Genomic DNA, 26,529 nt, shown 5'->3' on the forward strand with positions numbered 1-26,529 from the left:
ACTGAGTATTTAAGACATAATACCCATCAGTGACTGTGTTTTTATAGTAGCAGGAGTCAAGAACCGCCACTGATACAGTCAGCAATGTGCAAGCTACTGTATAGTGAAAAGGCAGTACAAATACATTGACTTTCAGTAATGCTGAACACTTTGACAGAGTCTCTTGCTGAAGGTTAAATAACTGACAACAATAGTATTGTATCTGCTCCTGTGTTTTTTTGTTAATGAAGATTTGGTTCCTGTAACACTGACTCGCACTTCTGACAGGATTGTAATGAGAATTTGGCTTCCTTGGTGCCAAGTAATATAATTGGGCTGTTTAATTCAAATTCCTTAAAACAGCGGTCGCCTAGCAAAAGCACTGCCACTTGGAGTTCAGGTTTAGTCATGTGAGCATGGTTTGAATCCTTGTCAAGTTGTCAATCTGGGCCAGAAGCCACAGGGAGCTCTCTATTAACCTTTTAGCTTCCACCATGTTGGGGTAGAAAACAGTCAGGGGATAGTTCAGCTTGTCACACCTCTGCAAACCCTGGTAACTGGCGATTTTATCGACAACAGAAATGTAAAATACATTGAATTTAATGTCCCTTATGAATACATTTAAAAACAACCTATTTTAGTTTCTCAAAGATTTAGAAATGTGTCAGAAAAAGAAAATATTTTGGTGGATTGCCGGTCCCCAATCCTTCAGGAACATCCACAGTTTGAATAGCATATGCTGTATAGAGAAGAATGTTTCAGTCCTACAGTTGGGGAACTGAATACCAATTGTGCAATCTGCTACTGATTTTTAAGTTTGTAATTAAGGTTTGTGGTAAAATTGATATAATATGAGGTTAAGGTTGATGTGCAAATGCTCCTGGAAGCGTGGATAGCCCTGGAGCATTTGGCTCCAGACAAAGCGTCCATGCATTTTTTAACCCAATAAGATCAGGCATGCTACAGCTTGAAAGCCGGTCCAATGTGTCATCTTGGGCAGATTTATTAATTCTTGGTTCTATTTTAAGTACAAGGTCATCTGTAGCATTGTTTTGGAAGAGGAGTGCTGTGTAAAGTGTGATGCATACAAGTTTAGTGTACGTAAGCTAAAAAAAGAAGTCCCAAAGGCATTGGCTGTGTTTTAAAAAAGAAACAACTGTTTAAGTCACTTTATGTTAGTTGTTGTTGGCTGAATTGTCTTCATATAACCAACCTTAGCACCCGTTGGGTTGTGACAATTAGTTATTTCTTTCAAAACACTTTTGAAATGAGGATGCCTGAAATAGTATTGGTGAAATACACATACATTTTTAATGTGTTGCATTGTGTCCAGTACGCTGAACCTTTAATTATGTATTCGAGAGTGTGTATTTTGAGAAACTTTTAATGTTGTTTTAATATACAGCATACATTTTTAAACAGCTTTATGGAAGTTTTTCTCTGTACACTTTACCACCATTGTGCCATTCCCATACAGAATTAAGGCTATCTTTATTGAATCAAAGTCAGTATCTTCCAGTAACTAAACATTTAGTTCCAACTGACTCTAAAGCTCTGCAGTCGCATTCTTCTGATCCACCTTGGCATGAAAATGGCATGACGTGTTCCCATTCTTCTGTTTATTTCTCTAACCATTCTGCCATGTTTTAGTACAGCTTGGAAATATTTTGTGTAGGAGGGAAAGAGAAAGAATACTTTTGTTTATTGTATGTTATCAGAAACCAGACCATTCTCCTCATTTTGTACTGCCTTCCAAAAAAAAAAAAATCCTATGTGCTTCTTTAGGTTTAATAGGAGCTTTTCGTGGTATTGGTGTGTGACATCATTGTGAAACTCAGTCATGCACAACACAGAAACACAGAGAATACCTCTGGGTCACTTCATAGGTGATGGTTATTCAAGCCTAGTCAGATGGAAACAGGAAGGGGAGGCTTGTGATTTTCACAGGAGAATAACAAATCTAATAAATGTGGGCCTAATGGCAATGTAGCAATAAGGTTCATCAGCTTTAGTGGCCTTGTTCATCTCACCCAAACTCATTGCTGCCTTCTACGTCTCTCTCTCTTCAGTAAGAAAGCAAATGAAGTGCTGTACAAAAACGCTTTCAAGGATTTCAAATGTGAGGGGAGTAGTCATGCCTGAGCAGCTTCATTTTAATGATGTTGTGTTTATTAGTACCCATTTAAGTGAATGAGTGTATTACGGGGTGATCCTGGCACTACAATGATTAATTACATGTGTGCTCAGTGACATTTAGTTGCATTTATTTACATTTACATTTAGTTAATAAGATGTTGTAGCCCTACACGGCTGCTATGTTACGAAGAAAAATGAGCAAGCAAACTGCAAAGCCGTATGCCTGCAAAAAAGGAAACCCTCAACTGGAATGCTGAAGATGAATCTCTATGGGAAATTATTAATAATTATAACCCTCTCAGCCAACCAAAACCACCTGATTCCTGACTCCTCTTCAGAATGTAGTCAAGTGAACAAACTTCTATGACGTGCAGGTAAATTGTGAGCTATGAACAAAGTCCACATTTTCCTGATCTTTTAACATAATGGTTTATAGGTATCGTCTTTGGTATCTTCTTGCTTACATTTAGGGCTGACAACCGCTTGTCAGATGCTTTACTAGCCTTCTGCCTTGCATAAAGAACAGCAAATAACATAGGAGATGACTGTACATATTGATTTAGGGTTGCATTTATAGTTCAAAATTATGTGTTTGTGTCCAGTTATAGCACGCATTATGTCCCTTGACAGAGCTGTTCAAACAGCAACGCCTATTGTAGCTGAGACACCTGCTGGGAGAGGCAAGGCTGGAGCAAAGTCAAATTCCTACACCAATACTACTGTCTGTCATTATTCGCTTCAATAGCGCACTCTTGAGCATGACAGCACAAGTGGCAGATACACTGAGGAATCGCCACAGCAGCAGGGCTGGAAATAGATTGAGCACTGGGAACCAGTTCCTAATTTAGCTGAATTTCTCTTTTCCTTGTAGAACCCTCAAACTGGGATACGTGCAACATGAATCCTGTGTTGCCAGTATGTGTTTTAATTTTATTAGCTGGGGATTTTAATAAACCGTACTGTGCATTTGTAAATGGCACATTGGTTTAATTATTTTTGCACTATGCTAATCTATTCCAATTTTTCATGTATTTCAGTATAAAGATACTTTATACTGAACTATTTTATTTATTTTTTTCTATTTACTTGTTTACATTAACAGGTCAATTTTTAGTTATTAAATGATTCACAAAGGTTAGTGCACACAAATTACAAGCACTTCAACAAGTACCTCCAGCATGTACCAGTTCCACATGAAAAAAAGCAACAACCAAGTCTCTCTGCTTAGATTGTGCTTGATCCATGACCCTCACTGTGTCTCTCTTGTTTGTCAGGTAACTGACCAGCTTCTGTGGGATTTGATGTCGGCTCTAGATTGTTTCAACTGAAAATGGAAACACTGGAGTCGGAGCTGACCTGCCCAATCTGCCTGGAGTTGTTTGAAGACCCGCTACTTCTACCCTGCGCCCACAGCCTGTGCTTTAACTGTGCCCACCGCATCCTCGTCTCCCACTGCTCCACCAACAAGCCCGTTGAGTCTATCTCTGCCTTCCAGTGCCCCACTTGCCGCTACGTCATCTCCCTCAATCACCGCGGCCTGGAGGGGCTGAAGCGCAATGTGACTCTGCAGAACATTATCGACCGCTTCCAGAAAGCTTCTCTGAGCGGACCAAACTCCCCAAGCGAGAGCCGGCGTGAGCGCCCCTTCAACAGCCGAGGCTCCCCAGCCACCGCCATGTCGCTCGAGCGCATCCGCTGCCAGTTCTGCGAGCAGGACCCGCCACGAGAGGCGGTCAAGACTTGCATCACCTGCGAGGTGTCCTACTGTGACCGTTGCCTGCGAACCACCCACCCTAATAAGAAACCCTTCACCAGCCACCGGCTGGTCGAGCCCGTGCCGGACGCCCACTTCCGGGGCCTGACGTGCATGGAGCACGAGAACGAGAAGGTGAACATGTACTGCATCGTCGACGATCAGCTGATCTGTGCCTTGTGCAAGTTAGTGGGCCGCCACCGGGAGCACCAGGTCTCTTCGCTGAGTGAGCGGTTCGATAAACTGAAGGTAAGGTCTCTCTTTTCTTACAGTCGCAGACAGAAAGTATTGACATCCTACACTTAATATAGAAACGTTTAATGAACGTTAGCCACTAATTAATATGACAAAGTACACAATAAAAGACAAAATACACAATTTCAAAACAAATCTCCTTTACCATCATCATGACACTTTCCATCATAAATTTCTGTAGGAATTCTGCGAAATATTTAAGTTGTCATGGTTGGTTTGTTTGGTTCAAGAGAAGGAGTATTTGCATTTTTGCAGTGTTCTAAATCTTTAGCAGCTTTCATTTGTTTACATTTGGGAATGACTTGCAGAAAGTTTTTTTTTTTGTTTTTTTACCCTACTTTGTTTTATTTAAATTGTTTTTGAAGCACATTTCTTTTTTATTTTAAATAATATATTAAGAGTTAAGATCATGTTATGGGACACACAACCAGCTTCCAAAAAAGCCCCAAAGTTTTGCATATTGCTAACCTCTACAGTATGGATTCATGCCCTTATTGCTTTTTATGCCAGATTTTGCCTGCATGTCCAGCAGATGCTGAACATAAATTGCTATAGAGGAGAGAGTGATTGTTATAGATGACGCTGCACTTCCTAAAGCCCCAGTCTATTTACTGTGGACCCACAGTGCTGATCCACAAAAAATGAACCGGACTGCTGAATCAGGCCATACCTGTGCCATTCAATAGCAAGGTCATCGGCTAAAACCTGCTTCTCCATGCTAAACAATGTTTTTGGTTGAAGCTGTTTATTTTTTTTTAAAATCCACCATTACACTGTGAATGATCACATGTAAATATATATTGGTTTCTTCTTTTTTGTTAAAATTATTTAAATATTAAATATGTCAGTCTAAGAACTTACGTGTCAATAATCACTTTAGAAGGTAACTTTTTTTTCTTAAATTAGGTTACAGTAAGAAATACAGTAAAACATTCAACTGTATGGCAGATTGTCTGTGTTTTGTGAGGTCGTTTGGTGGCAAACATGTTTCTGCTCATTGAAAAAAATGTAATAGCCATAAAAAATCTGAAAAGAAAAAGACTGGGCCAATTTCTTTTAACTAGCTGTTTTTGTGCTTTACGGCATATAAAATGCTGAAATATATATTAGTGTGATCAGATTCCTGAGCAGGTATATAATAAAAATGAACAAGCTCCCTTAGGAGATTTCCCCAAGAAATAGGAAAACAAGCATAATAGCATAGTAGCATGAGTCAATGCCTTTTCATTCTTTGCAAAATTGGCTTTATAAAGAGGGTGTGTGACTGCGTTTCATCTAGTGTGCACCTGATCTATGTACATTCATCTGTTTCGTGTATCTCTTTCATTTGGTATTCCCCTGCAGAGCTTCCCCTTTTTAATTGGATTATTTTACCATGTAATGTTCAGGTATTGTTACCATACTTTGACAATCAAGCATTGTTGCTGTTTTGTGTAAAAGGAATCAAAGGTTTTAAAAGGTTCGTTGTGAGGTCATCTCCAGTGTCATGCTGTAGAGCCCATGGATTTAAGGTAAAAGAGACATTGTGATGTAAAGTAGAGGCTGGGAAGAAGTGCCAGCTGTGAGGTGACTTATGTTACAATTTTAATTACTTTTTTTATAATGCATTTTTTCATTCCCTCCTTTATAACACCTGCTGTGCTATGCAGTGCTCCTTCATTGTAATGCTGTAGTCTGGATTTTCTTTGGCACGCATCCCTATATTTATTTGTTACTAAAAATACTGTTTATCAAAAAAACATAGGCTCTTAGTGTTATTCTGTATACATATTAAAACAATAATAATAAAGTTTCCCAGCAGCATTCATGAATCAAATTGGAATCCCATGTTACAGCCAGGAAGAGGGTGATCTGAATAGGAAAGCATTTCATAAACAACACAGTAGTTCTACTGCAGGTAATGCTGAGGTCAGTGAGTTCCCAGGCCGATGCGAACATGTTAAGTCATTCATTGGTCACTTATTTCAACTCCATCTTTACTGGTCTTCCGTATTAATTTTTATTTTGTTTTTTTACTGTAAAGGCTGCAGTTAACACAAAACACTACAGACAGAATCCATACAACTCAATCTATTTCTCATCTCTGATAGACGCCATTTCTAAATCTGCTTCAGATTACTGGGGAAAGTGACCACGCTGTAGCTGCACTACATTCACACTCGTGATCCATTCGTTATGTATTATTAGTAAAGGGTGACTGTAGTTACCTGTAGTATATGTACCTGTGTTTTGTCCCTAGTTTTGACTCAAGACAAGGCAGTGTAGTTCATTATGTTTGTAAAGTGCAATTAGATGCTTATGTATGCCTATATGTTAGGAAGATTGTGTAAATGTAGGCTATGCTGTATTTATATCGTATCGACCTTGTTTTTCAATATATGCAACAATGTCCATTAAAAGCTATCTACAGGGGGCTTTGTTAAAACTGATGGCCAGTGCATGCAGCGAACTGCAGAGTTTTAAAAACGTTCATATTCCTTCTGTCTGCCTGATGTGCAAATTATTAGTCATGTTGGGATTACTGGTATATTTTTACATGTTTGTGATCACAACGGTTTGCATAGCCTCATCATGTGAAGTCTGGGCTCTGTGCTGTGCTTTTTTTCTTTCTAAAGCATCATAAATTAAAGTTGATGCGAGAACCCACTCTATCATCATACAGTGTGTTGCTGATGCGTGCTGGATTGAAATTGATGTATCGTAGTTATTATGAGCTGTGGACTCTTTTAAAAATATATCAAACTTCGGGATGCATCCAGTCAACTGCAGATCATGATTGATGATGCTCCTTATTGTACCAGGCATTTCATCTTAATTAGAAGATGATATTGGAAGTCATTACACAAAAAAGCAAGACATATTAAAGAACGCCCGTTTATATGTACCAGTTCACAACTTTAGGAAAATCTGTCATTGGCGAGTGGCTCACTTGGTAGAAGCGCAGCTGTGTGGTGCGCAGGGCGAGTCATACAGCACAGGTTTGCGTCCTGGCTGTGCGAAGTAGGCCAGTCTTCGCTGGGGACTCCAAAGGGAGCGTCTCCTTGGCTCTGGTGCTCCCGTGGGTTAGGGAGGCAAAGCTGGCAGGGACTGTCTCACCTCATCGCACTACAGCGAAGCCTGCTGTCCTTTCTCCAAGAAAACTCAAAGCCAGTTTGAGACAGCTGTAAGAAAAATGTACGTGTACAATGTCATTATCAGAATCACACACAATGAAATCAAACATAATAAAAAGGGTGTGCACGGTAAAGAGAACAATCATTTGAAGCTGTATTAAATTTCAACACAAATCCCATGCAATAATGAAGATATGCTTTTGTTAGTTTTTTTTTTTTTTTTTTAATCATTTTACATTGTGCCTTTGATAGGTAGAACCCATTATTTTGCTAATAAATGTACAGTACTTTGAAATCAAATAGGGATAATAATAAATGTTATTATGGACACAGAACAGTAAAGATTTTTATTATTATTATTTCTCAGTAACATAACTCCACAAGTGTCTGATTTAAATCTGCCCTCAAATTGGATCAATTATCAGGTAACAATGACTTGATATCGACTGATCTCATTGTTTTGTTAAAAAGAAATATACTGTAGCAGAAAACATCAAAGTAGTGCTCTGTGGTGGGTCAGGTAAAGAACGAAGCCCTCTGTTTCGCATTGTGCTACAAACTAGTCTTCTGTTCCGAGAGGCCAGACATAGAGAACGCTGATGTCGTTTGCATGTTTGGAATTATTTGTCTCAGCCTGGAGATTGTGTTGAATAGACTTTGTATGTTTGCCTTGGGTGGGTGGTGGTTGAACTCATCACTCATTTATGTACTAAGAATTCTATTACCGTACACTTTATGGGAAAGCTTAATTTTGTGCTGTAGAAATGGAGATGACTTAAAATGCCAACTATCCATGTTAGTGGATTAAGTTAATAAGCTTCATATTAAAATGTTAACAGTACTCTGGACGTTCCCCTTATGAGAATAGAAATGGCTTTCATATACTGTACAGAGCTTCTAAATCCTGGAATAAACTGCCACTGGATACTCGGAAATGCAGAGTCACTGTGTACATTTAAAATATTTGATTTGTAATTATTTCCTTGCTCAAAGTGAATATAATCACAAATGGGATTTATCTGATTACTTGTTTCTCTGGGTTTCCTGGAAGTGGAAAATTGTGGACTTAGGAATTGACCAAGTCAGTCCTGCAAGCACTGATAAGAGGCTGTGGACTGCACAGCTGGATCAATCCAACCTTCTTTGCTAGGTGTTGCTGCTAAACACTGGCATCTTATGACAGGAGACGTATGACAGGGTAAGGGGATGAAAGAGGCTTTTTTTTTTTTTTTTTTCAAAAAAAGCTTTAATTTTATTTTTAAAATTGCAAACCACAGCAACCACTATCTTACATACTCCTTCATCTGTGCACATATTTAAGCCTCTTAAGAAACTTACTTTAAAACACTTTGGTTCACAAATAGTGTTATGGATTCTGCCTGGATACCCAGACAGCAGAGGTAATTTCCTGGAAAGTGCTGTCACACGGCTGACAATTTAAAATTTTGTTTATGTAAGGGGTTGGAAATAAATACAAATTGTTTAATTTCTCCAATTGGTTTATGTTTATGTGTGACTTGAAGGAAAAGACCTGGTTTCTGTAAAAACAGATTGTTTCCATTCCTCTCCGTGGAATGTTGTTTCTTTAGAAATTGAAGCAGCCTTACTGTGAAATTAGACTATCCTGTGTAAACAGCCCCCAGCTTTTGAAGTGAGCAGTGTTCTCTCCAGGGACTCCAGTGGAGCTGGCGGGAGGCTGATCTGTCAGAGCATCTTGTCAAGTAGCTCAGTTCATCAGGAAACGGAACCTGGATACGTTCCCAGATCCAAGCTGGTTGTACTTTAGTTCATTTTAGGAGAGATTTGACGAGATGCAGAATATATATTTTTTTTCCTCCTTCATTATGAACATACAGTGGGAATAGCCTCCAGGATATTTATATAAAGGTGGCTGAGCAGACAAAACTAAGTCTTACCCGCTTCACTTACTAAAGCTGCATTCGAATTAAATCTACTACTGTAATTCATTATTTGTATCCATAGGCTAAACTGAATTTAAAAGAATAAAAGTAAACCAGCATTTAAAGTGTCCTACAATCAATTTAAATATTCTGCTTTGTGCTTTGGTCATGATACAGTTTGTTTATATCATCTGCTTGCAAAATATATTTTCTCCACCTACTTCTTGAAACAGGGGTGTGGGGGTGGGGTGTGAAAGAGAAGCTGCTGCAGTTGTCAAACCACATTGCTGAATTTCAGTTGGCACAGCACTCAGGAGAACTCAAGTCCGCTATCAGTCAAACAACATCATCAGCGAACGTCTGGGCATGGAAGATGTTTTCTGCAAGGTTTTTTAGAAATGTGACAACAGGCTGCCACAGACCAGCGAGGTGATATGAATGATTGATTTGAGGAGCATTTCTATACACAAATGGTACAAGCGGGAATCAAAAAGCTCAGCAAAATGGTATCGAATGTAACATTTTAGAGGGCAAAGTATCATGGCAGCTTTCAAGAGAGATCCGTGGTGCTGGTTTGCCTGCATTGTTGACTTATTTTGCAGCAGTGTGCAGTGACTGAGTGTTTAACTGTCAGGGACACTTTACTGTTTTGTATTTTGTACAGGGCTTAGATGGTCATTAAGGTTCAGTACAGCAGTGGCAAGGAGTCCAGCATGGTGAGGTCCAGCCAAGTGGATTGATGCAGTGGTGCAATGCTGCTTAGGCAAGGTGTATTGCAATTGGGAGGTCATACAGGTTAGATCTTGGCTTATCAAGTACAGTTTTGCAGTGCTGTCTATTGTTTTTTTTGTTTTACAATTTTTCTTAAAGAAATCGTTCCAAACAGACTGGTTGCCATTTGGTTTTCCTGAGTTTGTCTGGTTGCTGGCAGTCGAGACTGAAGCTTTATGTATATCCACAAGGTGTTTAGTCTTACTTTCCAGTAAAAGCTCAGTGTTGGCCTGTGGTTTTGTGAGTATCTACATCTCCTGTCAGTCAGCAGTCTAAAAGCATGTTAAATGCGGAGCTTATCCAGCAGAACTGTAGTTCCATATTTAACAAACGGGTCCCAATGAAATTCACACTGTTGTATGCTGTAGTGGCTAATGTTTACTGTCCCACCACACAATACACAGATCGGGGGGAAAAACTTTATTTTTTATCCTCTGTTATAAGCTTATAAATCTGCCTGAATCTGAGAAACAAACATTAAATTACCCCATCCCCCAAATTGCCCTTTTATGGTATTTCTGTGACCCAATTAGGAATGTACTATGATTTAAAAGCAGAAAACAGTGTAAGAGATTTTAGGGTTGCCTGTGTGTGAAACCACTGTAATCATGAATGGAAACTTTGTGTTTACTCAAAGTGCAGGGATGTAAAGGATGTGGCTTCCTGTCCCATTCTCTCAGTATCTCTGATGGATGCCGTATCCTGTCCGTTTGGAATTCCAGAACCCGCTCCATCCCTTTCATCCTGTATCACATGGTCAATGATTTGTTCATACAGTGCATAAACTGGGGGAGCTGTTGTGCACATTCATGGGGGCATGATGAATTGAACTACCTGTAAGCTCAGCATCCCGGAGTGCTAAGGCAAGGAAAGAGGTCAATGAGAATAATGTGAAATCAAAGAAACGAGACCAGCATACTGTACTAAATAGCAGTATTAACATTGAAATGGTAAGAATTTAAAGATTTATAATAAAATAAAGAAATTGCAAACACTTAATCCCCCATGGGCATTTTCCCCTTACCCGAGGAGTTCTTATTTGCTTTCTGCTATTTGAACCTTCATGTATCCTCCTTCAACATCTAAGCCAAGACCATCTTTATAAAATGACACGTTTGCGAGGTGTACACATATTCAGTGCTCATTACTCTAGGGACTGTGAGATTGTGCCTGAAGGCAAAAAATGGTAAGCCTACTTGCATCACAATGTCATATTTAAGAAGACGGAGATAAGCCATGCATGCTTTATACTATGCACATTTCTATGAAGCTAAAAAAAACAACAACATCACAAATCAGATTACTATTCTTTCCTTGTGGGCCTACTCCAATGGAACTTGTCCCTTACAAAGATTCTTATACCACTGTATAATGAATTAGCTACCAGTAAGACTTATTTAGTTTCACTGAAAGCTAAATGGTGTATTATGATTCTAATTGCAGGAAATTATTGTGGTGGATTAACAGCACAGACAAATAATTGCATGTGTCTAAGTAGAAAACAAAACATTTATAAACTGTTTTCTAATCAGCATTTTAGACACTAATGTAGGAAGATTGTTTTATCACGACCTGTATGTAACTAAGAGAATTGGAGTCGTGGGACTCTTGTTGATAAACACAACAATCAGTACAACAAAAACACCATTTGGAGAAAATGGTCAAGGAGGCAATACCTGTTTCAATTCCATTTTTGCTTTCAGGGCTATAACAGACATTAACAATGGAAATTCCTTCAAGTGTTAGCAGGAGAAGTCCTATAGGGCACCCTGATAGAGGCAAGCTGGTTTGGAGGTGATTACTGTAGATCTCAAACTCTAAAACTACCATTGAGGAACGGTCTGTACTGCAGCATCACAAAGAGGAAACTGTTAGTTTGTGTGCTGCTTGCAAGGCCAGCTGATTGCTCTATATATAGTCCATAAATGCTCTAACCTTTGTTTCTTATGTCCAATGCAAACCATCAGATCATATGTTGTCCTTCTGAATCCCTGTACAGTTGTCTGGAAAATTGAGTTTCTCACTTTCCATTTTGTTCACACAGCTCGCCTGACCTTGCAGATTGATCCCATTTAGCCCAGCAGCATTATCTCCTTGTCAGTCTCTCATTCCTCTCTTACTGTGTTATGAGATTACATGATTAATGTTATTAATCAATCGTTGTGTCTCTCCATATTCAATGGCAAGCTACAACAGTGCCTAAGCTTACAGTATATTCACATGACCCCTTGTGTTGGTGGAGTTGATTATTTATCCCCCATCCCCTTTTATTCTTGTCCAGTAATTTTAAACCACAACCTTTCACATCGTATTGATCAACCTGTAGTTACAGCATTTTAATGTTAAATAGATTGGAAAACTGCAGTGTGCAGTTATTGGAGATCACAGACAGAGTAATTTTAACATCCTTGCTTAAACACTGACAGTACTTCTATTGTAGTTGTTGTTGCTGACACAGGGACAACAGATATATTGTATGCACGACCGAGTGTAATTCTCTGTGATTTAAAACCTATGGGTGACTGAGCTTTGGGATAAGCGATTTATACCACCCCTTGGACCAGGTTTTGACAGATATTTAATTTCTTGCAAATTTCCAGGGAATGATTTCCTGCTACGATAATCCTGTAACATTACTCTTATCTGTGCATTGGTAAAATCAAAACAACATTGTTGCCTGTCCCAGACTATGGTAATACTAAATTCATCAATCATGTCAGTAATTTATAAAGCCTTTATAAAGTATGCCTGGATAAAAAAGCATTGCCTTGGTGCAGTAAATATTGCAAGCTTTTTTTTTTTAACACAAAACAATATAAGATATAATTTAGAACATGTCTTAATTCCAGCATACAGTAAGCACAAAGGAGATTAGTTTGACCCCACAACTTCAGCTAAATTAGCACAATTGGCAGAACTGAATAGCAGGGTTGTTTATTCTGACGCTTCCAGGGAACTAAATGGAAACATGATGTTGGAGCCAAGTTGGAATAAAATATGCAGTGCAAAACAACTAAAGAATCAATACAATAGAGAGATTATGACAAAATGTGTAGGAAATCAGTATTACTGTTGCAATTCCAGTTGCTAGAATTTCCTTAATGTGTGTAAAATAACCCCACGTTTTGTTTTAACTTCACTTTATATATATATATATATATATATATATATATATATATATATATATATATATATAAATAAAATAGTACAGTGGGGTTGTTGGAGTGCATTGCTCAGCATGTCCAGGGTATAGTGTAGTTGTCATCTGATGACAAGTCCACAGTAAATAAAAAATAAAATAGTGTCAACAGCACTGGGAAATGCTAACGCCCACACAGCGGTCATTCAACAGAAATCTATTTTTATGACTCAAGTATTGTAAATCAATTCGTACTCGAGACTGTATGATTTCAGTATATATTATTGCTGCATTTCATCTTCAGATTTTAAAAACACATTTTAATCAAAATCATTAATAATAAATAGCTAAACAGTGAACTAGAAAGGAATAAATGAGGAATGTGGCTTGACAGTACACCATGTTTCCATTCAAAATATATGACAACTGTGTAGGAAGCCCATCAACTTTCATTGGCCGGAATATAGCAAAGAAGTGTGTGCAAAGGCTACATCTTCTGGGGGGAGCCGATTGTAAAGGATGTTTCTGTAGTTGCCTCTGGCTTTGCTCAACAGAGCTTCAGAACCGTCACAAGACATCCAAGTCACACAGGCCGTTGTTTTCCTTTTTTCTTTCATAGTGTCTTATCAAAGCACATTAAATGAGACTGCCCATATGCCTCATTTTTGTTGATGTTTCCAGTCAGGTGTAGCCAGCTTGTGGAAGGATCACTGGTTTGGAAATAAATAGTAAATTATAGGTCTCTTCAAATCATGAGCTTAGTTTTAAACACAATATAAGCTAGCATCTAGCCATGCTACAAAGATGGATGTCATTATGCTTTCAGAAATGATGCGTCTGAATGTCAGAAAAGCGTGTTTTGTGGTTTTGTTTCTGAGAAGGTTTAAAAAATGTTCCACCCGGAAATGTAAACTGGATATCGAGGTGGTTCTGACAGGAGCAGACAGGGTGGGGAATGTGAAGGGGTGTTCACAGGCTCTGCACATTGCTAGGTAATCTTTGTGGGGATCTTTACTCTTTCTGCTCTCCCAGAAATGTCAACAGTTGTGTAAATGCAAAGTGTCTTTGATTTTTAGAACCCTCGTTTTTAAAGGATGACTCCTAGGTGCACATATTCGTGTTTGAAAGTTGAGGGTTGTCAACAGCATGCGAGCAGATGAATACAACATGTATTTAACAGTACACCCTTATATAATTGTATTTATATATCAACAGCTTGTTTACAGTGCTGCTTTTTCTAATCCAGCTGAAAACAAATGTTCTTACTTGACCTACACTGCTGTTCTACTGTGTACTGAGAATGTCAATGAAATGGCTTTTTCTAAATTTGACACTTGTTAAAATTGCATAGTACCCATCCTAGTTCAGTACCTTCAGTGAAAATTAAATGCATAAACATTTTGAAACATGTAATCAAATCAAGCTGGAATGCAAACCTCATTGTGTCAATTTGATGCATTATGTATGATTGTCTTTATAAAAAAAATAAAATAAATAACATGACCTGCAGCCATCATGAAGAAAACTACTCCGTCATAGTTTGATAAATGATTCCTCCAGCCACAGAGTGCCCAAGCATAATGCTAACAAAACAAAATCAACCTAAATCTAGCTACACCCAGTTAAATGAATCATATTCATCTTACCCAATACCTGGTGCAGTAATCATTCATCACTTAGACATGTTATTGCTTGGCAAACTCATTTTTTAGACAGTAGTCTCTGGCTAAGACAACACCCCTTGGGAAGCAAGAAAAATGTTCTCTTACCTGAAGTGTTCTCAAAGACAGAGTTGACCACGGACACAATATGCCATGGCCAATTATAATATGACTCAATTTATACAAAGGTATTTATTACTTGGTGACCAGCGCGTGCCCTTTTTTCTCAATGAGCCCCTGTGCTTTAAAAGTCCTCTGCACATTACTGATTACTTATGTCATGACGCACGTGCATCAACATGTGACATGAACAGAATAAGTAAGAGAAAAGCAATAGGCAAGCGTATGTCAATTAACTATAATAATAAACTAGAATTAATCAAGCATCCCTACATACGGTAACAGTAATTATGAATACAAGAATTAATTTGAACACAATGGTTATTAACACGGCACCGCCCTACACAGGTTAAAAAATGCAGCAGAAGCTCTAGATTACTCTTGACAAGATTGAAAAAAAACATTTAAATTTGAGCTTGATAATGATGATGATGAGTTTTCAGGTTACAAAACAGTACTGTATCAGTTCTGAATCGGTTAGCAACGAATCGCTATCGGTGCCAAAAAGGTGTTCCCTAAGCGGAAGTGTTCTGTTCTCTTAGGAGGTGTTCCTATACGCGGAGACTACTGTAACCCCAAAGCTCATGGCAACAGACTAACAGTCAAAAACAGAAGTTGAATAATCAGAGATATTATTGTAGTAGCCTCAATAAGCAGAGGCAAATTACACTATGTAACACAATTTTTGTTCCTGGGTAGTAAGTATTATTTCCTAATTGCTTATGCCTCAAAAGTATAGAAAATGGCTATTATTCCCCACAAACTTTTCTTTTGTGACCAGACAGTGGTATTTTGAAATTGACCTATTTCCAATGAGGAAACGGGCGAATTTGTGTCTTTTCGTTCACAGTCAGAAAAAAACAACATATGAATCCAAATTAACATGTATTTATACTAAAGTAATACAAAAATGACTACAAAAGATTTAGAAGTGAGTAGTTTTTCGAGATTTACGATTATACTGTAAATCACTTTCACGAATCAGCCCCCAAATGTAGTCTCCCATCATGTTCTCGTTATACTGTCCTTGGTAGCGGCGTTCAAAGTCCAGTATATCCTGGTGGAAGCGCTCGCCTTGCTCCTCCGAGTACGCTCCCATGTTCTCCTTGAATTTATCAAGATGAGCATCAATGATATGGACTTTGAGGGACATCCTACAGCCCATTGTGCCATAGTTCTTCACCAGAGTCTCAACCAGCTCCACATAGTTTTCGGCCTTGTGATTGCCCAGGAAGCCCTGAACCACTGCGACAAAGCTGTTCCAAGCCGCTTTCTCCTTACTAGTGAGCTTCTTGGGGAATTCATTGCACTCCAGGATCTTCTTTATCTGTGGTCCGACGAAGACACCGGCTTTGACCTTTGCCTCAGATAGCTTAGGGAAGAAGTCTTGAAGGTACTAGCTAGAGCTCTGATAAATTGTTTCATAAGGCCCAATTTGATGTGCAGTGGTGGCATCAGCACCTTCCGGGGGTCCACCAGTGGCTCCCACTTGACGTTGTTCCCGCCTGTGGTAGTGCGCCTTGGTGTCCCTGCTGTCCCTGCTGTCCCAAAGGCAAAGATAGCAGGGAAACTTAGTAAAACCGCCTTGGAGACCCATCAGGAATGCCAACATTGCAGCCTCTTGATGCCATCTCAGAAAAATGCAGATATGTATCCACTTAGGCAGCTGGAACTAAACTGAACTGGTGGGCTTAAGGCACCTGTATTTATACTACTATTTATATTACTGGAAAGTTCTAGAAGTTACTCCAAGTTTACTCAGCACTGAATCTATCTGGAATGTTCTGGGAAATAGGTAAATTTCAAAATTATCACTGTCCTGGTCACAAAAGCAAAGTTTGTGGGGAATAATAGCCATTTTCTATACTTTTGAGGCATAAGCAATTAGGAAATAACACTTACTACCCAGGAACCAAAAAAAAAAAAAAAATTGTTACACAGTGTTATTAAACTGCTTACAGTATATTAATACAGGGTTTAATAATTTGGAAATACAGGCTACTGTGTTGAGTTTAATAGTTTATATGTAGAGCCTCAGCTGTTTTAGAGTATTAAAATAGACTTTTGTTTCATTGATGTACTGTAATGACCATCAAAGTTTTATATTTGTTCACTGTATTTTCATCATCTGAGCAAGCTATAGATGCATCAAAACTGAAGTGATCTGTGGGGCAATCAGAAATTTAGCAGTACAATAAACCCTTCTATTTGCTAAATATATTCCATAGTGGGTGTCGTGTAGGATTCACGTTTACCTGTTTTGTGCTGAACAATTTGCTCCTAATTTGGTAGTTCCACAAAAGTCTTAGGACGCTATTATTTTGTGTACATACAGTATGCCCATGTCATTGAAATGTAATGTATTCTTAATTAAAGTTTGTGAAGTGCCCCACTGAAGAAAGGGAGTTTGTGGACAGGCTCTGATTCTGAAGTTTCTGACAGACTATAATTGGACCAAGAATTAACTTGGTCTCGTTCGGACTGGGTACCATTAGCACTGTTTAGAGGGGTTTGATTTCTCGACACAAAACTGCACTTAAGCGTCTACCATCTAAGCCTCTTACTTGCAAGCGTTTAAGGACCCAATGATATTAGTCGGTGAAGAAAGACATTCTGAGTTTAGAGCAATGAACCCTTAAACAAGTAATTTATGAAGCCTACAACTAACAAATGATATAGTTCATTATTTGCTACCTACTAGGCATGTATGTTTAACTTTCTTGACAGCTAGGTCAATTTAAACTATACACACCCTTTTAGCTAGCCCTACAGAAGCTTTAGGATTTTAAGAAACGCCCCTCTATAACCATAGTAACTATGTTGCCAGAGACAATAGAAAGTTTAGGTTGACATCACTGCTTTCTTCATTTGATTGTGAAGATATTCTTTCATCTTCAGTCAAGTTAAGAGATTTTGAGCTTAGGCATGTTCCAGATATTTATCAACATGTCAACCAGGAGCTTGATTTTAGAACAGCATGCAGTCTTTTGCCAATTCCCATGGATGACATTTGTAAGTGTTCTACAGCAAATATTCAAAGTCACAGTCGGGACTGTATGTATAGGTTGTAGTCTCCTGTTTTAAAGAGAGATAAAAGTCAAAACAAATGGTGAGACGGAATGAGTTAAGTTGAATGCACTGCAGTTAATAAAAACAGCACTCAGTAGAAAACTGCAACGAATTTCATTAAACAAACTGAAAAAACATTTACCAGGCCAAAAAAAAAAAAGAGGCTGTTTCATTTTCCCCAAATTAACTTTTGCATAATTCACTTGTGATGCAAATTGCCTAAATTCTGATATACAAAGTGAACCGATGGTTGTTATTTTATACTGTTGGTGCCAGAAGCCCTGAAAAAAGGCTTTCTCGCTGCAAGAGAATAGAGCGGTTTTTGAGTGAGGGAAACACATAGCATAGAAATGGATGATGGAGAAGTTTCATACCTATGCATGTCACGGTGACTCCCTTCCCACCCAAACCAACATAGAGCAGAGTATGCCCATATTCAACATTAAACAGTAATGATACCATTAACACCAGTGTGGAGTAAACCGCACATTACTTTCAAAACGGATCATGTCAAACAACACTTCATTACACTCTAAGACTACCAAAGCCACCCCACCCAAGGGACACAGCCCTGTGGTCAACTATTTATAATTTAATGTTACTGCTTTATACAGTTAGTGCACAGAACCCCTCAGGTTAATCTGTACAGTGAAACATTTTCTGTGGTGGAAGTTGATTTTTTAACACCACAGAAAATGTTGTTTCTTGTTGCAGTTAGTTTGTGAAGTGAAATGGGTTAAACTTTCTACATATGCAATATGCAAAAGAAACCACATTTAAAATGCAGCTATTTGCTCAGTACCTTGTTTCCAGTAAATGCTTGGAAGGGTATTTTGAAATTTCACACAAACAAAGATAATGTAGCTCTGTTTTGGCACCCTTTTTGGAAGAGTCCCAGTGGGCACTTTCAGCTGTTAGTCAATATGTTGTATTTTTAATTAACACAGAGAACTGCTGTAACTTTTAAAATGAGGTAAAAGTGAGACACCCATATGGTAATGCAAACGCCTTGATTTCTCAAAGTGATAATTATTATAAATGGTTTTGTAGCACAATTTACAAATACTGGATTCCATTCAATTGATCTAAAGAGTGGCAGACCTAAATACCACAACCATGTCAATATTAAATTCAGTCAAAGTCCTTTAACAATTTAAATGGTGGCAGGATTTAGATCCTCTGCTGATTTTAGATCATTGGATAGACCCCACTGAGACTGGGAAGTCTTAACAGTTCTTTAAAGTCTACCATGAAGAGAGCTGTAGTACAGATCACCTACACATTTCAAGATGGTAATTCTGATAATTTCTGTGAAACCCAGTATTCTGCAATTCCCAGCTATCACAGCATTTTTAACAACTGTGCATTCAAAATAATTGGCTCCTGTCATCAGCAGTAGCTGCCTATCACAGGACCGTGACCATAAAGTGAAAGGTTTCAAAATGTACCCAACGTCAGCCTGCAGCCCCTCAGCAAAACACCAAAGCACCCAGAATGGAAAGCGATACTGATTTCCCGAGCGACATGCCAATTACCTTCCTCCTGAACACAAATCTATTGGAAACTTGATAAAAAGAAATGTCTCCAGAGAAGCACAGCTCCAGAAAAGCACACGCAGCCTGGTGCCCAATATATCTGTGTGTTTGTCATCGTCAGCGGGTAATTGGAGGGGCTTCAGGCCAAACCCATGATGGGGTCTCTCTGTGCTGAACTCTGGAACTTGTTTAATGGTCACTGTCAAGCTGTAGACACTGAGGTGGATGTTGACTCGGCATCTCTCTGTATATCACAGAAAATGCAGAGGTTGTAAATGTTTAGAAATTTGAGTGTGGCAGTTTTATTTTAATAGTGACAATACTACAGTTCATTTTATGCTTGGGTACAGATGTGTGTTGTTAGATACTGGGTTTATTTTGAAAACTATATCATGAGAATAGGGGGAAAAAAACATATGTTCCAATTGGTGTGTTTCAAATCATGTTTGTGGCTTTTTGCCAAGCTAAACACTGTCATAGAACATCCAAAAAACTGACAGCTAATGCCTGTTGCCATGTTATGCAAAGACGTTGGTTCCATATGAAGATGCTTCAGAAGCAAAATGTCTCCAGAGTTATTTTGTGGCAGTCCGGAACAGGCCAATTCATCGGGTAATCACTTTCTCTTTCAGTCTAATTATCAGCTACTGTACAGTAATTGCTTGTTACATACATGATTTTCCATTTGCAGCTTTCTAAATACAAATAGTAATAGAAAAAAAAAAAAAGTTGATTGTGGTGCCAATCCAGAAAGAACGATAGCTTGGAGATTCCGGAGAATGTGTGGGTCTTAGGAAAAGACTCTTAAGAGTGTCATGTTTTAAATCTTTTGCACTTTTTTGTCATCCACCTTCCACAAATGTTAATAAATTAAAAAGTTCTAACATTTCTAATTGAGTCATAAAAGAAAAAAAGAAAGTGTTTTGAATTCTGTTTTCCCAAGTTTTTTCCCCAACACTTGTTAAAAAGCAACAGTGCTAGTTTTACATTTTCTGTCTGTTATATCACCATTGAACTCTCTCCCAGCTTTAGTGCGTGCAGCTCCCACAGTCGCTCACTTCATCAAATCAACTCTCACGTTCTCTCTTGCTTTCAATGCTCTTAAGCCTGATATCTGTTCTTGGCTGTTGTCTAAATTGCTATTTCAGGTTTTTTCACTCCATCTTATTCCTATGATTCTGTATGACACACACATCCACAATGTTTAGAATTCACATCCTAGCCCTGTATTTAATGTAATATGCCTGTAGTTAATGTATTTGCATTGTAATATGCCTGTATTTAATGTATTTGCATTGTTTTTTACTGTTTGTAGTTAATGTACTATTTCACTGTATTTAATGTATTATGCATTGTTCCTCACCATCTTGTAAAGCGCTTTGTGATGGTGGTCCACTATGAAAGGCGCTATATAAAATAAAGATTGATTGATGTATTATAACAAATATACACCAAAACTGTACATATAAGGCTGTAATTCTGTCGCTGGTTTCTGGTGACATTGATAAATCACTCAAGCTACCACTCTGATGATATGTGTCACTAGAAACCCTTGATACAATTACAGCCTTATGTACAGTTGGGTGTAATTATTATTATTATTATTATTATTATTATTATTATTATTTATTATACAAACATATGTCCAGTGCAGAAGTTAGGACTGATTGATTTTATAAGATTTGATGGCAGAATGTGCTTTAATATGATTGTAAATATTCTGACATCAGCTTTTCAATCTCATGGAGTTTTTCTACAGCCTGGTTTTTCTTACAGTATTTTTATTTTCATTGTGTAATTTTGGTGTTTTGAATGCCTGATTTACTGATGTTTAGTTGAACATGTCTGATACTGGTCTTGGTCTAAATGTGAAGCATTAGGTGATGCATTGATTGCAGTCCTTTTGTATCAAGACATGGAAGTTGAACACGGTTGTGTGCTGTAAACATGGGATTTCATGATGTGGACTTTGATTTTCCATTTTCATACAGCGTGCCATGGTGCTGGATTGATAAGAGTTGGCCTAGATGTACTGCAATCTTTAAACAGTAACCCTGTGACCTGTCACAGAATGGAAGGTGTTCTTGTTGCCACCCACTTCCATTCACTCTTGAGCCTTCACCTCAAAAAATGACAGCTTTATATAAGAAAACAGAGAGCCTCTGGCATGGTTTTGTTCTCGCACTGTTATGACATATATCCCTTTATTTAGTTTATAATTTCTGTAACCTCTGGCTGCTGAAATAACTCCCGGACATGTCAAATATCAATCCAGTACCACAGTGGGATTCCAGACTCTTTTATTTCCAATTTTTTTAGATTTATAAATTCAATTATTTAAATTGTTTTAATCAGTGGTCCAGAACAAAGCCATATGTCCCTCTCCATGATGAGAGTAGATTATAACTGCCAGCCAGTGTTAAGTGTTTAAGCCTAACTGTCCATGTAGTGCCGTTTAACTGGTTATTATAATGAATATTACAATAGGATTGATATCCGACCAGCAGGTTTTAAGGTTAGTTACAGAGGACAAGAAGTTTCCTTCAGCATTTCCAAGGAACGCTAACAGGCATCGACATCTGAATGCACAGCCTAATCAAGGGCTCTGTTCTCCCTTGTGTGCTATGCAAGTGTAAGTAGTCTTGGCATGTGAGCCCTGGCACTCTCTTTGAAGCAGTTATCATGGATGCATCAAAGACAAGCGCTGTGGTGAGTCAACAAGGTTATCTATTAAATGTTAGATGTTTCTGAATGCAATGAGAGGGACAGACAGGTAAAATGAGTAACGATAGTAGTCTTTTTACATAAAAATTAACGATGTAAACAAAATAGCGGTAAGTAAATGGCAATTCACACAACCACACTATTTTAGATAGAAATCTAGTTCATTGTTTAGACTAGAAACAACACAATATGGATGAAACAACATCCAAAATAGTGCTGTTGGTTGCTGTTGCTGGGTTGAGTCATACATACTGTAAGGGATAGGGGTTGATATTTGTATATTGGGGTTTTGTTTGTTCTTTGCATAGAAAATACACTTTTCCATATTCATTGGAGAAATATGCTAAGCTGATCTGCTAGCGTTAGAAAATGGGAATGGTAGCTGGTCCTTGTAATGCACTGTATCTGCTAATATTAAAACGGTCTTTCTCACACATACATGAATGCAGAATTGACATGAGGTAAACCTGAGTTTTGACATTCTCTAGTTAGTTAGTAATTACATCAAAATCAAAGGTGACACTTGTTAATAATAAACCAATGTTCTTGATCAATGGTTCTCTGCTGACTTTTTTTAAATAAAAAAATATATATAATTTTGGTGTTCCAAATAACCATATTTATTTGGTCATTATTTTTCTCTTCCACTATTTGTTGGTAAATCCACTGCACATGAACTGGATACATAAAAATGTCCCTTGAAGTATTTTGTGGCTGTTGACTAGTGTTGACCTTTTTGAGTACGGGTTCAGCTGCGTTTCCTAAAACCTCACTATTCTGTGCTGAGATGGTAGGACACCGCATGGTGATTTCTGAGTCGGGTCCTATTTCCTGATTTGCTGCACTTTCATGCTTCAGACCAAGACAATGCCTCGGGCAAAGCGTTGAAATATTAAAGGGTATTTTCTTTACAGGGAATAAAGCATCCCTTTGTACAAATACCAACAGATATTCAGCTGCAATATAAACTTTTGTATGAATAATTGAAGTCAATTGAATAGCACACTCTTGCTGACAAATGCAGTGTAAGATTAAAATCACAGCGAAAGGCAGAACTGTCTGCACCTAGTACAACAGGTGAGCATTTTAATAGTGCAACCAGTTAATATGATCTTACAATGTTAAACGTTATAGAGAGCATTACTAACTAAATAAATGATGTTAAGTGACAGCCAGTGTCTTTCGCCTCATGCTGATGTGGACTTTTTCTAAATCTCATTCTCGTCGTCTTTTATTCCCACAGCAAGCTCTGGACAGCAACCTGACAAACCTGGTTAAGAGGAACAGTGAATTAGAAAACCAGATGGGGAAGCTGATTCAGATCTGCCAGCAGGTGGAGGTGAGTGGAATAATACAGAATTATGACAATTGAAGGGTTACTTGACTTCTGTGTGTACAAGGTTACATATGTATACGTGCGCGCAAACACACAGAATACCAAGTGTGATTCAAATACATTAATTGATTCTATGACCATGAGTCCTGTTCCTCAGGAGTTACGTGAAACAAGTGCTAGAGCAGATTCCATAGACTTGGAGAATAATTAATCTGTATCTTATTCAGGGAACATGTTTTTGTGCAATTGTCTGTTGCATTTTGTAGCATGGCATTTGAGTATCCAAACAATAAAAAAACGATCATACAGTACAGTGTGCACATGCCATAAGTCATGGTGCTGGTGATGTATTCCTGGGCTGTATGCATATTCTGAAGCCAGGTCAGGAATATGTTTGTTTACTGCCCACTTACCTTTTTATGATGTTTGCAGTTAACTGGTTCATATTGCATTCAAATATTGTGCTATTATAGAAGTATGAGCCAGTGCCATCAAAGTGAAGGATCAAGTTTAGTTTTGTATCTGACTCTCGCTTCTATAGTCTGAACTAGTCTGTGTTACATATGGGTGTGACAGGGAGCAAGAAACTGAAACGCTAAATAAAAAAAACACAATATTTAAGCAATTGCAGGAAGAAACGCTCCCATCGTATAAAGGTAAAAACACACTTTGAAAATGTAATTCAAAGTCCCTTACTCTGTAAAGTCCCCCCCTTGCTTATCTCCAAGATGGTGTGCCACTGTGTGTAATATACACTAACAAAAGAGTCTTGCGTTATTACTTTGGAGATGTAATTAGATGCTTACTAATACTGTTGATTGAGATGCCTTTGTGGTTGTAAATGAAGCAGCCTTCATTTTGAATGAAGCAGCCAGACTTTAGCACACTCAGCCCCTGCGCTGAAATCTGATCTGCCTCTGCAGCAATGCCAGAGTATTACGGATTGAGGTTGTTCCTTTTACTGGTATAATGAAGGCTGCATTTGTGTGTTTGTGTTGCTCTCCTTTATTAGTCTTTCCGGTTTGGACAGAGGTGATTTACTTAATGTTATTCATAAGATTTTTTTTTTTATGAGCCAATAAAAAAAGTAAAAGAAATGACAGTTTAACTAAGATTGGATCGTCACCGTTTGGTCCCTTGCTGTAAACCTGTCATTTTTTAAATCTGCTCTGCAAATATATGGCCGTTACATATTAAACAAGACACAGCCCTATCAACCAAAGCAGCCTTTGGGTTCTGGATGTTTTTGTGAACTGGGTTGAACAAATTACCCAACAAAACACAAGAAAGAAACAGCTCCATACTGTGCGTGTGTGTTTTAATCTATGATATTTATTCAGATTGTATCTAAAGCTTGGTGTCACCAGAAATTATTTCACAAAGGTTGAAAAGCTTTTATAATATTTTCTTGGTAAACGACTGTGTTTACATAGAGGATACACCATGAACGTTCATGGAGCTCTGTAGTTCTACAAATGAACTAGTGGATTGTTTACACCCTTCCTTGTGTGTGACACAACCACAGCCCTCCAAGGAGTCTCCTATTTACAAGTACAATGTAAGGAAAACAGTGCATGTTTAAACCTAAATAAACAGCTAAATACAGAGAATAATTTTCTTTAGGACAAGCTTTGCATGTGCTTAGCTATGTGCTTATCATTTGGAACAGTCATTCTGTCACTAGATTTGAATGAATGCAAGATAGATTCCAAAATGAGATCCAGTATAAAAAAATAAAAAAATAAAAAAGTATGCACTCAGGGGCATTGAATAAGGTAAAGTTATTCAACACCAGACCTCTCAATGCTGTGTAATGTGGCCAATGTTTGATACTTCTAACAAACGTAAACAATTTGCCCCAGCATGATCTTAAAATGATTTATATAATTTTTATATACATGCTACCTTCAAATTGGATTAATATGATGCTATATAAATATGGATACATATGGAGTAAGCCACATGCTTTTTGTGGTTTTAATGTTTGGAGCAAAGGACTGAACGGCATGGTTTTGGGCTCAGATCCCAGAAAAGCCATCATGTGTCACCTCAGGCAAGTCAGTTGACCTCTTTATTTCTGGCTCACCACTGATGTGAAACTGTGTAAAAGCCCTCAGTCACTGGGGATATCATAGTTGAGTTTTATTTAAGAAACCACTCTACTGCTTTTACATAATAAATGCATACCTGTAAATAAATCTACACAATAAACTACCCTCTGACAAGAATTCAGACTTTAGAAATACTTGCTAGGTAATGTACAATTATATATATATATATATATAAACTTAAATTTCAATAAAAACTGGAAAAATGGGGGTGTTCTAAAACTTTTGACCGGTAGTGTGTGTGTGTATATATATATATATATATATATATATATATATATATATATATATATATATAGATATATATATAGATATATATATCTATATATATATATATATCTATCTATATATCTATATATATATATAGATATATATATCTATATATATATATATCTATCTATATATCTATATATATATATATCTATCTATATATCTATATATATCTATCTATATATATCTATATATATATATATATATATATATATATATATATACACACACACTACCGGTCAAAAGTTTTAGAACACCCCCATTTTTCCAGTTTTTATTGAAATTTAAGCAGTTCAAGTCCAGTGAATAACCTGAAATGGTACAAAGGTAAGCGGTAAACTGCCAGAGGTTAAAAAAAAAAGTTTAGGTTACCAAAAACTGAAAAATAATGTACATTTCAGAGTTATACAAAAAGGCCTTTTTCAGGGAACAAGTAATGGGTTAACAACTTACAGCTGTTCTGTAGCAATGGAAGTAAATTAAGCCTTGAAAGTTGATGCTAACAATTCCTACAGGTGTCCCAACTTTTGTTGATTACTTACAAACCCTCTGTCTGTATAAAAGCAGTGTTGGAACAGACTGTGTTACTACACCCTCTTAAGCATTATTTGGACAGTATTGTACTGCAGGAAGTAGTATATTGCTCTCATAATGGCGAG

General features: G+C 37.7%; 1 protein-coding gene across 6 annotated transcripts in view; it reads left to right on the top strand.

Annotated features, from left to right (window-relative positions):
- Positions 1-26,529, top strand: part of LOC117412345 (probable E3 ubiquitin-protein ligase MID2) — a 132,818-nt gene that overhangs the window by 82,251 nt on the left and 24,038 nt on the right. For all 6 annotated transcript variants that reach the window (XM_058989146.1, XM_058989144.1, XM_058989145.1 and 3 more), the window contains 2 exons: positions 3,390-4,117; positions 23,400-23,495. In XM_058989146.1, coding sequence (XP_058845129.1) covers positions 3,446-4,117; positions 23,400-23,495 — 768 coding nt within the window. In that variant the 5' untranslated portion in view covers positions 3,390-3,445. The remainder of the gene's footprint in view (positions 1-3,389; positions 4,118-23,399; positions 23,496-26,529) is intronic.

Source organism: Acipenser ruthenus, chromosome 16, assembly GCF_902713425.1.
Source record: "Acipenser ruthenus chromosome 16, fAciRut3.2 maternal haplotype, whole genome shotgun sequence".
Taxonomy (NCBI): Eukaryota; Metazoa; Chordata; class Actinopteri; order Acipenseriformes; family Acipenseridae; genus Acipenser; species Acipenser ruthenus.